The sequence below is a fragment of the Lampetra fluviatilis genome, chromosome 61 (genome assembly GCF_964198595.1).
Source record: "Lampetra fluviatilis chromosome 61, kcLamFluv1.1, whole genome shotgun sequence".
Taxonomy (NCBI): Eukaryota; Metazoa; Chordata; class Hyperoartia; order Petromyzontiformes; family Petromyzontidae; genus Lampetra; species Lampetra fluviatilis.
This window is the reverse complement of record NC_136335.1, coordinates 5,002,799-5,015,510: the sequence shown is the minus strand read 5'-3', so window position 1 is coordinate 5,015,510 and position 12,712 is coordinate 5,002,799. Positions and strand designations below refer to the sequence as shown.

General features: G+C 48.7%; 1 protein-coding gene across 1 annotated transcript; it reads right to left on the bottom strand.

Annotated features, from left to right (window-relative positions):
* Positions 1 to 3,527: 3,527 nt before the first annotated feature.
* Positions 3,528 to 7,188, bottom strand: LOC144951186 (discoidin, CUB and LCCL domain-containing protein 1-like). The gene is made up of 5 exons (XM_078881326.1): positions 7,131 to 7,188; positions 6,185 to 6,205; positions 5,200 to 5,251; positions 4,942 to 5,011; positions 3,528 to 4,511 (listed from the first exon to the last, which is right to left on the bottom strand). The coding sequence occupies exons 1-5, from the start codon at positions 7,156 to 7,158 to the stop codon at positions 4,326 to 4,328; spliced, it is 357 nt and encodes a 118-aa protein (XP_078737452.1). The 5' UTR covers positions 7,159 to 7,188; the 3' UTR covers positions 3,528 to 4,325.
* Between the last annotated feature and the right edge of the window lie 5,524 nt (positions 7,189 to 12,712).

The following is a 12,712-nucleotide window of genomic DNA, read 5'->3' as shown; positions in this document are numbered from 1 at the left end:
ACCGACCAGGGAAATAATTTTTCGAGCAATTTACTGCATGAGGTGTGCGACCTTTTGGGTACAAAAAAAGTGTGTACCTCCCCGTACCACCCACAGACTGATGGGATGGTGGAGCGACTCCACAGAACGATTACTTCCATGTTGTGCCAACAGGTATGCGAGGCACAGGTTGACTGGGACTTGCAAGTCCCTGGTGTCCTCGCCGCGTACAGGATGGCCCCCCATGTGGCTATGGGGTTTTCCCCATTTTATCTGATGTACGGTCAGGAGGCCGATCCGCCAATGGAGACCCAGCTGGGGATTCCCGAGCCGCGGCCTAGATCTAAGTTGGCCGACCATATTAAATTTAACATAGCGAAACTGGCCGAGGCACAGGAGGCTGCAAGGCTGAATTCGAGGTCTCGCCAAATCGCTAACGAGCGGTTGCGTGCACGAAAGGTGTACGTGCACGAATGGAAACCGGGCGATAGGGCCTGGCTGCACTGCCCGCATGCGCCGTTGGCTACGTCCCCTAAACTACTGAGGCCATGGTGGGGACCCGTTGAAGTCGTGCGGGTTGCACGACCCCAGTGTGTTCAGATAAAATGGGGAAAGCGCCGTTGGTACGTTCACCCCTTCCGGCTGAAACCATTCTCGGGACCATATGGCCTTCCTTTATGTCGTGATGACCGAGCATGTGATGTGGCCGTCGACTCGGGGAGGGAAATGTCTCCGCCTGATCCTCACATGTCTCCGCCCGATCCGCTCCCAGGTGGCTCGGAACTGACGGCTGCCGACCGTCGGCGACCGGATCCCCAAGGCACTTGCGGTTCTTCCAATCCTGCTCCGTGCCTTCCTGGGCTGCCGGAGCCACCGGACGGTCAACAACGTCCCGTCCCGTATGATGGACTGGCCAGGCGGACTCGCGCTAGGTCGCGCCACTTTTCTTGACTGTAAAAAGGGGGGGTGCGGGACGGTTCCGCCGGATCGTCTCGTCACAGCGTTCCCCGTCCGTCCGACCGCTCTATTGTTCCGTTCAAGGGGCGAGCGGGGGGGGGGGGGGACCAGGGGGTCGAGGGGACGCTGGACACGTCATTCTTGTAAAAACTTTATTCGGTTTACTCGTCGGTGTGTACATATGTTCGTTATTATTACTGTTTAATGTTCGGGGTTATTGCGGTTGTGTTGTGTTGTGTTTATGTTACGGGGCGCACATGTGGAGTGGGGTTTAGTTTTTTTGCAGCCGGGCCGGCTGCGAGCTATGTGGGAGGGGGTGATGTAGTGGTGATACGTGCTGGCAGGGAGGATCGTGAGACAGCGTGGGGTGGGTGGCTACATCACGGTCCGCAAGCGGGTGCCCACATTGCGGTCCGCATAGGCCCTGCCCCCTGGAGCAGAGGGCTATGTAAGGCGATGCGCGGGGGCACTCAGGGAGTTGGTAACCGGCGAAGACAGAAGACGGAGGAAGAGATAGGCCCTGGGACCCCTAGCCCCGCTGCCCTTGTAAGGGCCGGGGCTCTGTGAGGCTCAGAGGCGAGGCCTTGGGATTCACGGCCCGACGCCCTTGTAAGGGCCGGGCTGTGTAACTCAGTGGTCGAGACCCGTGGCCTGACAAGGCGGGTCTGATAGCTCCCCGTGGGGAGAGCGTAGCCGGAGAGCCTGAGGGCAAGGCAGAGTTAGGTACGCGTACCCCACGGGAGAGACGGAGTGCGTGGCCGAGTCAGGCACGCGTAACATAGGCGTTATATCGGTTGTGCCTGTTACTGTGCAACCATTGTGAATAAACAAGTGCTGCCCCGTCAACTCGTCTCCCGCCATTATTGAAGATATTACAGTAGTGATAGCTAGATGGGGTAGTGATTGGGGTAGTGATAGGTGTTGGGTCGTGATAGGGGTTGGGGTACTGATAGGGGTTGGGGTGGTGATAGGGGTTGGGATAGTGATATGGGTTGGGGTAGTGATAGGAGTTGGGGTAGTGATAGGGGTTGGGGTCGTGATAGGGTTTGGGGTAGTGATAGGGGTTGGGGTAGTGATAGGGGTTGGGGTAGTGATAGGGGTTGGGGTAGTGATAGGGATTGGGGTGATGATAGGGGTTGGGGTAGTGATAGGGATTGGGGTAGTGATAGGGGTTGGGGTAGTGATAGGGGTTGGGGTAGTGATAGGAGTTGGGGTAGTGATAGGGGTTGGGGTAGTGATAGGGGTTGGAGTAGTGATAGGGGTAGTTGTGGGGGTCGCTGGCCCCCGAGATATCTCCAGGCTGCATCCCGACTGCAGGGGTCCCGCCGCTCCCCAACCCCTCGCTACTGTGCGAACCGCCCCAGCTCCCGCTGGGCTCATCGCTCACGGGGCAAGGACTATCGTCTGATGGTTCCCCTCCCTGGGTCCCCCCACCTTGGATTCGCGTGAAGGGCATGGCTCGTCACCGGCTCCCGTACGCCCGTTAACGCGGCGTCGCCTCTCTTTCAATCAAACGCAATGCCTCCCCTCACGCAGCCCCGCACAGCACTCACACGCTGCGAGAGTACGCACACAAAGCCCCGCGCTCGTTCAAACTCCCTCTTTACACAGCCCCACGCAGCACTCGTCTCAACACCGAATACCCATGTTACGAGCGCACACCTGTGGAGCACGGATTACACACGCGAGCGGCTTCGCGGCGGCGGCATCACATAGTGATAGTGGTTGGGGTAGTGATAGTTATAGGGGTTAGGGTGGTGATAGGGGTTTGGGGTTGGGGTAGGTCTGGTCCGTAGCTGGGGGGCAGGGGCAGGGAGTAGGAGCAGTAGTAGGAAGATGATGGGTTCGGGGTGGAGAGATGGCAGTTGTTTTAAGGGAGTAATGGATGCAGCTGCCTCAGTGTCCCTGCGGCGTTGGAGGACACGTGTGAGAACCCTGGACACCGCACTCTTGGCCACTGACGGGGCCGCTTGATGTGGATATCGTGCGGTTGCATCCTGTCAAGGGACCTGGATCCAAACCACTTGACCGCAAAAAGTCGACGCCGCCAGGATGATAATGTGCGGGAGTCTGGGGTTGAGTCACGCACGTGCGTAGAAACATGCATTTAGATTATTTAGATTATTTTGCTGCAAGACATTTCCACGTAAGCTACTTTGTTGAGCTATCATCTGTGGCCAGGTCGCTTCCGAAAAAAATAGCTATATATAGCTCAGTGGGCCTTACCTGGTAAAATTAAAAAAAGTTTAGTTTGTTGCATTTTATGTACTTTACACTCCTATCGTGTTTTTTTATTATTGGTTGTTGCAACGTTCTTACCCGCCCCAATTGGACATGTATGAAAAAGAGCTTATATAGCTCATCGGATATCACCAATGTAAACAATCTTCTGATTCTGTTTCTGTACATATGTTGAACGTCTGTCGCACCGTACGTAGCTGCAGGGTTCACGTCCAGGCGGGTAGTAAAACTATCTTTTTCCGAGGCAGAAATGACGAAAGTGCAACCCAACGCCCGAAACAAAAAAAATAATTTCAAACTGTAGATCACACGTGGAAAAAAAGTTAAAACCGAACAAGTATTTTCTGGATTCTTTTATTTAAAAGGCGAGTCACATTCGGGGTCTTAGCAAACGACATCGGCGCGTGTCCCGGCCACGCTGGTGACTCTCACACGCATGCGACTGTGGAGTCCTCATGCTGAGCAGGGGTCAAATATCCACTTGTGCCACGATTGTCTTGGTCAAGGCAATGCTGGGTCTGTACTAACGGCTGGAATTGCATCATTGCCTCATTGCTCTGTTACAGAACCTTCCATTTATCACGTTTTTGCTTGACCCCACGCTCGGCTCGGTTACGTGGTAACAGAAGAGGTCAGTGGGGAGAGGTTATGTCTTGGCCGTGATGGCTGTGGCCACACCTGTTACAAAGCAATATTGGCACGACAATCCAAACGTGTACAGATCTCTAGAGGTGGCCCGGACGGTTGGGCCTAAAGCCTGGCCCATAGACGATCAGCGTGAGCAATGAGCGGCGAGCCACGGGGTCGCTTCTGAACATCACCAGAACGGGTTTCACTTGCAGAGCGACTGACGACACGTAGCGGACGGCCGTAATCCGTGACACCGAATCACCGGGCCTGGTCGCACACGAGCACAGCAAGTACACGCGGAAAAAACACTTTAACGCAAATGTAAGGATTTCCCCTTTTAGATGTGACGTCCAAGCGATGACCGAGTGATTTGCGCAGAATCTGGGAATCCGTGGCTCGGTTGCCGTTGCCGACGATCGACGTCTCGCGCGTGAGCCAGTTTGAAGGGTAGACTGAGACGTCTGGCCAAGCGAGAAGGAGGCGCGGGGCCGGGGGGGGCGAGGGCCGATCCCAAACGTCTAAGCGCAGGGGCAGCCCTTGAAGACGAAGGAGAGGGGCTCCCCAGGTGCGGCCTCCGACGAGATGCTGTTGATCACGGAGCCGTCGAAGGAGAGGACCCCCGGCTTCTTCACCACCCTCACCACACCGCCCAACTCCGGGATGACCACGCCGGCGTGTGCGGCAGCAACGCACACCATCGAGTCCTGCCGAGGGGCCACCAATGTTCATTACAGCAGCAGGGGCGGCGGTGGCAGCGATAATAAGAAATATTTTTTATCCAGTATGGCCCGCGTTCGCGTGGATTTTTCTCCGGGTCCTCTGGATTTTCCCTCCACATTTAGGATCAACGTGCGTTCAAAGTATTTGGCTACTGCTATAAATCTCCAGACGATGATAAGCCACTTCGTTGAGCTATAATTTGTGATATGCAGGTCGCTTCTGACAGCTATTAAAGCTCAATGGGCCTTACCTGATAAAATAAAATTTGTGAAGTTTTAGTTCAAACAACTCGCCATGCTTGAAAACCCGCTTCAATCGCGTGCGGCTCATTCCCATATTCTATCCCGGAATCTCAACAGTGCCGGCTTGGTGTTCCAACCCCTGAGTCATGCAAGCACCACTCTCCACCCTTACCAACGAGTAGATGTAGCTGCCCTTGACTTTGTAGCCCTTGACAGCTTGGCATCCCGGAAGACACAAAACCCTACAAACCACAATGACACAGCAAGCGTGACAATAATCAACATCACGGAGCCGTACCATTAGGGGCCCTGAGCAAACGTTCGAATTAAACGACGTCTGTTTAGCCTGCACGCGAAGTGACGGCTTCGTCGGTGCATCAGTGCGCCCCCCTCCCGCCACCCGTATCTTGTAATTCCGGCGTTCTCTTACACTGCGGCGCTGTCCGTCAGTAATTCCTTGGCCGTGGTGGTGCAGGTGATGGCTGCAATACAACGCGCACACACACGCTCGGGTTTAATTATGCTACTAGCCTGTAACAGACTATTGGGGGCAAGTGCTTTTAGAGAGTAGCGGGCACCTATAAAGGCCGGCACAGCGCATGAGGGGGTTGGGTGGCCAGCACCACGCCCGGCCGCCTTTGTCTCCCACAATGGCGATCTTTACACAATTCGCACTGGGTACCCATTGGAGGCTGGGTCGACTTAGGGGAAGGCTCGGGCCGACTTTAAATAATCGTCACCGGTGCTGGTGGCCGCCGTGAGCTAGAATCGAACTCGGGTCGTCGGGTTCGTAGCGTGGCATAGCGCTACCCGCTACACTACCCCAATAATACTATCATATCACACACGGGATAGATTTTTACCGATCCTGGCCCGCTGAATTAAATGGGTCCATCCTGTCTTAATTTCTCACTTTTTCGAAACCTGGCACCTGCGTTCCTCTGGCCCATGGGCTTCAGTTGCACTTACTACTCACTTACCACTTTTTTATTTTACCAGGTAAGGCCCACTGAGCTATATAGGTCTTTTTCAGAACCAACCTAGCCACAAATGATAGCGCTATGAGGTGGCATATCGTGTAGAAATTTATAGCACCCAAATACGCTAAACGTGTGCTGTTGATTCTAAATATGAAGGGAAAACCCGGAGGACCTGGACAAAAATCCATGCGACCAAGGGGAAAGAAACATGAAAATTCCAAATATACAGGCGACAGGGTCGAAATTGAACCCACGACCTGCTGCATACCAAGCGAGAGAGTTAACATCCTGCCACCATACCGCCTAGACACTCCACAGCTATGCCCATGTGTTCAGACAATCGTGCAGGGTGGCTACAATCCCCTGGGTCAATCTGCAATATTTTTGGCAAGGATGTCGTAGGTGGGAAAGTGGAGATGGGAGGCACCAACTCACCTTTAGGTCCCTTGGATTCACCTGTGGGAGGGAAAGGATGGACAGGTGGGGGTCAGTAAAACACGAGACGACACAACAAGCATCGCCCAGGGTTACTGGCGTACATTATTTCTCCAATTGGTGCCCAGTTGCATTGGCAATGCCATTATTCCCGAAGAAACAATGACAATTATCATCGCAGACTTACAAATAACGACGCTGGCCGTCGATCAAAGGCGGTCACCGCTGCGGCGCTTTCAAATGCGCTTCTGTGGCCGTCTGGAACGCACTTCCCTTCCGATATTAAGAAGCCACTGGGAGCTATGCGCTTTTAAATAATATAGATTGACAAACTCATTTCTTTAGTACTGCTTTTGTGTTTGTTGCCCTTACCACACACCTCCGATTAACACGGTTGGCTATGTGCGGTGTGAAAGAAGTTCAACATACATACATTCACAGAAGATCAAAACCAGCAGCAGCAGCATCTGAAGCTCAGAACTGTGTGAGACTGACATTCTATATGGGATGAATCTGCAAATTCCACCTTTGAAGTGGAAAGAGCGAACCAGGCTGCGGGAATTTAAACATTAAGTGTGCCACGTCGGATAAAAACGATTTAAACCATTAACTGTTAATCTTTTTTTTACCAGGTAAGGCCCCACTGAGCTTTGTAGCTCTTTTTTCAGAAACGACCTGGTCACAAATGATAGCTCAACGAAGTGGCTTATCATCATCAGGTGGACATTTATAGCAGCCAAATATTCTAAACGTGCGACATTTGATTCTAAATGTGGAGGAAAAACTCATGGTGAGAGATACACCGTCAGGGTCAGGATCGAACCCTCGACCTCCTGCATACCAGGTGAGGGAGTTAACATCTCACCACCACCGCAGATGATGGTGAAATGTGAGTCTCTGTTAAAAAAAAAAAGATAAACAGGAGCCTGACTGATGCTGCATTTACCTCCGATGATCCGTGTTTTGTCCATCATCAGCTGGGTCGTGTCTATGACCACCCCCACATTCTCTGCAAAAGAAGGAGCCACCACGTGAACAGTTAAGTCTGTAAAAAAGTGATTTTAATTACTTTTCATAGAAAAAACAATGTTCTTCGTCTCTTTAACTGCGATTCTTAAATGTTATTGTTAGTGTTTAATGTTAGGTTAGTAACACTTAGTGTGTGCTGTTCTCCAGTTGCCTGGGTTAAAAGTGGGCGAGGTTTTGCACAATCCTGGCGAGCTGGCTCGACAACTTAATAAACTAAACTAACATAGAGACTCATAGAGATGCATAGAGACTCATAGAGATGCATATAGACTCATAGAGATGCATAGAGACTCATAGAGATACATATAGACTCAGAGATACGTAGAGACGCATAGAGACTGGGTGAAAAGTGGGCTATGTTTTTCCCACAAATCAGCAATGTGTCACTTAAAACCCATTGTAGGGCTGATGAATATGGTATGGAGGGGTCGTGGGGCGTGCGCGTGACTGGCTCCACAATTTGTGCGTATACATCACACGGGATGGGTGACGGGAAGTGCCGCTTACCAGTCTTGACGACTGCGGAAACAAAGAGAGCACAAAAAAAACGTTCATTAGCCATTGACTGACTGCCTTGCGTAATCAGGGCCCTCCATAGGGGGGCCCCGGGCAAATCTCACCATGTGGGTCCCACCCCCTCCTCCGCCGACGCCTTCAAACTAAACCGGGGAGTATCGCGTCTAAATGTGTCGTCGTTCACCCACCAGCACCACCCAGGCGCAGCCAACTAGCAAGGTTCGTCACGTGTAAACATAACGTGGTGCTTCTTCTTGGTTCTTTCGGTAAAGTCACGTAGAAGGGAAATAATAAAATAATAAAAATAAAACATAATAAAATAATTCTCACGACGCTTCGGCCACAACGCAAGCAGCCGTCCTCAGGTGAAGAACAGGTCTGTCGGAAAGACAGCATCTAAATGAACACCACCAGGCTTGGCAGCATATATTTAAGCTGGGTTGGAGGAGGTAAATCGCCTTGACAAAATAATTTGCATATCAAGAGGAATTTAGCATATTTATGGGAAATGCAGATATGGGATTAGTCACTACTTGTGGAATGCGTCGGAAGTGGGCGGGGGGTTTCAAAGTCATATTATGCCCGTGCATTATGCAGGATTAGCAGCATCAAAGGGAGGGAGTAGGGTTAGCATTAATAAAGGGAAGGAATGTTAATAGTATGGAGCTGCAGCACGAAACCACCAAGTAAAAAACTAAAATATAAACTACATCAGTATCATCAGTATACTAAATATACTCTCCAATAAGCTGAGCTACTAACATGACTGCCTCTTCAGCTGCCGCTATGTCGACCAAATGTAAGGACAACTTGATTTCCAAATTCAACCTCCTCTCTAATAAGAGACCGGACCCACACACCGAAAAGCTAGACGTTAACAAAGTCGTAATTAATCGCCGTAACAGTTGTATTTCTGATGGTCTGAAATCCGTTTTAGCTAAAGGATTAAACTTTGCAGTCACACCTAGACACATACCAGTTAATGATATCATTGCCTGAGTAGATGTGGCTCTCAAGGGCCTGGGTCACATCGCTGCAGACGTAGCAAGATCTGAAATCGCTGCAACCCTCAAAAACGCTAAGATGCCAGGTAGCAAAATCAGCAAAGATGAGCGTTTTGAATTAGCTCAATTAAAAAAGAGGGATGACATTGTCATCCTCTCAGCCGACAAAGGCAAAGCCACTGTCATCATGGACAAAATATAATACAACAACAAAATTCAAGAACTACTCAACGATGCCAGCTATACAAAAATAAAAAGAGACCCCACCAACAGCCTCGTCACTAAAACCAACAAAATCATTTCTGATTCAACCGCATTAATTAATCAAACCAAACAGTTCTCGTTGAAACCTTCTGCAGCCAGGCCACCAAGATTATATGGCTTGTCAAAGATACATAAAGAAGATACACCCCTTCGTCCCATTGTCTCTACTATCAACTCCCCTACCTACAAACTGGCTCGTTTTTTGTCTGAAATCCTGCGGCCTTTCACTGGAAAAACCACCTCTGCGGTACTAAACTCTACTGACCTGGTATCGACAATCAAGGGAATTTCCCTGTCCCCAGACGACCTGCTTGTCAGTTTTGGTGTGGTTTCCTTATTCACCAAAGTTCCTGTACCTGACACCATCGCAATCATTGAAGACTTGGTTCATCAAGGACTGAATACTGAGGTACCCCCTCTGGTGAGACACTGCTTAACCAATACATACTTCACCTGGAATGGAACTTTCTACAAACAAAGTGAGGACACCCCAATGGGCTCCCCCCTATCTCCGGTTGTAGCCAACGTTTTCATGGAGAAATTTGAGACTGACGCCATCCAGACTGCCACTCTACGCCCGACTTTATGGAAGAGGTACGTAGATGACACTTTTGTCATCTGGCCACATGGCCGGCCTGCTCTGGACCAATATCTCGACCACATCAATTCCATACACCCAGCCATCAGATTCACCATGGAAGTCGAAAAAGATGGCAAGCTACCCTGTTTAGATGTCCTAATTAAAAGGAGACCTGATGGTTCAATGAGCCACTCTGTCTACAGGAAAGCCACCCATACGGATGCTTACCTAAAACCGGATTCCCACCACCATCCATCCCAGAAAAATTCCCTCATCAAGACTCTACACCATAGAGCCCAATGCATCTCCGACCAGGAACACATTGTCAGTGAACTCAAGCACGTACGCCAAGCTCTTAAGGCTAATGGTTACTCCGACTACACAATTCGCAATGTCATCACTCCAACCATCAAGAAGGATCCTGTTGAGGAGCCTTTCAAAACCATCACTTTACCCTATATTGCTGGGGTCACAAAAAAGATCTCCAAAATCCTGATTAAACACAAGATCCAGGTCCGATTCAACACAATACATACAATCCGTGATCTGGTCCCGTCTGTAAAAGATGTGGTTCCAGACATACAGTACCCTGGCGTCTACAAACTAAGTTGCCTCTGTCGTAGCAGTTACATTGGAGAAACCAAACGACATGTCTCGGACCGCATCCGTGAACATAAAGCAGACCTGAAACACGGTAGGACAAACACCTCAGCCATGGCAGAGCACTGTTACAATTCAGTGGGCTCACATGACATTGACTTTTCCAAGACAGAGGTTCTCTGCAAGCCATCTGGCTACCATGAGAGATTCGTTCATGAGGCGATCCACATATACAAACACAGAGACAATTTCAACCGAGAAGATGGATTCTGGCTCAGCAATCACTGGAAGAACGTAATAAACTATTTCGGATCTTAACTGATTGTGTTCACGTTTACGGTGACTTTCAGACCGCAGTCCACTCACTGGCATTGACTATATCTATTTTATTCTCCGCAGGGAATGGATTCTTTGCTCCGCTGCAAGTCTCCTATTGCCACTCTCCCATTGACATATTTCGTTTCTTCCTCTTAGCACCTTTCACGCGACGGTCAATGGTATAGTGTATAGCAGATTGTATAGTAATAAATAGTATAAAAGTGTAATGTTTAATATAATGTATAAGGTAATATATAGTATCGTAATGGTATAGTGAATATACAGCAGGGTGGGTAGAATAATACATAGTGTAATATTACAATATATTACAATATATGGTCTAAGGCAGGGGTGTCCAAACTTTTTGCAAAGAGGGCCAAATTTGATAAAGTGAAGATGCCTGGGGGCCAATATTTCCTTCTGACATTTTTGTAACTACAAAAGTTACGTGAAAATACACACTGTTATAAAACAATTTCCATTGTTACAATTACCTTTATTTTTCAAATTACAATGTAACCAACTATAAGCCCCTCCGGCAGACGTGAATAACTCTAAAAACACAATTCTGCCTTTCATTCAGTCAGATAACATTGAACAAACTGTATAGAAAACCTTACATTTACATGAGTTAAATATCTTTGCCTCATGAACATTTTAAGCAGGAGTTATAAGTAATACAAAGTGGTCTGTTATCATTAAACTTTAAAGCAAGTGAATGTTGCCCTTGTCTTTTACAAGATCTTTCAGAAATAAATCGTTTGTGTCACATCTACAGGTACATAACATCAACAGTTATAACCAAATCGTATTCAAGAGTTTAATAAAACAAGTGCCATAAGTCCAAGTGCATTAGTGTGCTTTAGGCTTTTCACTGTTAATAGTGACAGATGTTACCGTTCAAAACACTCAATTTCAAATTGATCAAGGAACAGATAACTTGCTGACACTAATGAGAAGGTTGATACTGAGATCTAGATTTAATTAAAGAGACCAGGTCTGGCTTGAGGGCAGTGGTTGAGATGCGTAAAATGTCACGCAAGTGGGAGTCACTCATCCTTGACCTCAATAGGTTCTTGTTTACGTTCATGACTGAGAATGTTTGCTCACACAAATATGTGGAGCCGAATAAGCTCAGCATTTTCTTAGCGAATGACCGCATTTATGGAAACCTGCTTTTGTCCAGCTGCCGGTAAAAGTCAACAAGAGAACACTGCTGATGGTTTCCGCGCCACTCATCGTCACACTGCAGTTCAATGAGCTCCAGCTGCAGCTGTGGAGGAGCATCATTAGGGTCCACGGAGAAGAAAGAAGAGAAAAGCAACATGTCTTTTTCAATAACTGCAAAGTCCCGAAAGTGTTTGTTAATAATCAACGATTTTTGGGTTTAGATCGCGTTATTTATAAATGTGTCGTAACCCTCCACCACCCGACACGGCCAATCAGTAAAAAAAGTGTCACGTTGACAAAAGACAAATAGTTCACTGCTTTAGCCCACCGGTGTGTTGAAGCGTGAAACCACAACATTTACAATTTGAGTACGACGTTTCGCTGGTAATTGCATCCAGCATCATCGGGCAATTCGCCAGAATGGTGAGGCTCTGCTGTGTCTCCCGTTCTTATATAGAGCAGCAGCAGGGTGACGTCATCATTAACCCTGCTGCTGCTCTATATAAGAACGGGAGACACAGCAGAGCCTCACCATTCTGGCGAATTGCCCGATGATGCTGGATGCAATTACCAGCGAAACGTCGTACTCAAATTGTAAATGTTGTGGTTTCACGCTTCAACACACCGGTGGGCTAAAGCAGTGAACTATTTGTCTTTTGTCAACGTGACACTTTTTTTACTGATTGGCCGTGTCGGGTGGTGGAGGGTTACGACACATTTATAAATAACGCGATCTAAACCCAAAAATCGTTGATTATGAACAATATTGGTCGCGAAAGCCTACGTGTTAAAGTGTTTGTTAAATTCCACAGAAAGAGATGCGATAGCTGTTGCATAACTCTTCATTTGCGCACCGATGTTGTCCTGTGGGAAACTGTCAATGACCTCTTTCAAAGCTAGGAAGTGCGCGGTGCAGGGCTCTGTATGGGACAAGTGTCTTTGGAAAAGTTGCAGTTTGGTTCCAAAGGCCTTGTTGTGAGTGTATAGCTGGCTCACCACTGTATCTTTCCCTTGAAGATTAACATTGAGTGCATTCAGATGCTTCGT

Excerpts from the sequence above, each read along its gene's own strand:
- LOC144951186 (XM_078881326.1), bottom strand. The coding sequence starts at position 7,158 with ATGATGGACAAAACACGGATCATCGGAG. Across the intron at positions 6,206-7,130 it reads CAAAACACGGATCATCGGAG|GTGAATCCAAGGGACCTAAA; the intron begins GTAAATGCAGCA and ends TCCCTCCCACAG. Across the intron at positions 5,252-6,184 it reads TGAATCCAAGGGACCTAAAG|CCATCACCTGCACCACCACG; the intron begins GTGAGTTGGTGC and ends GTTGTATTGCAG.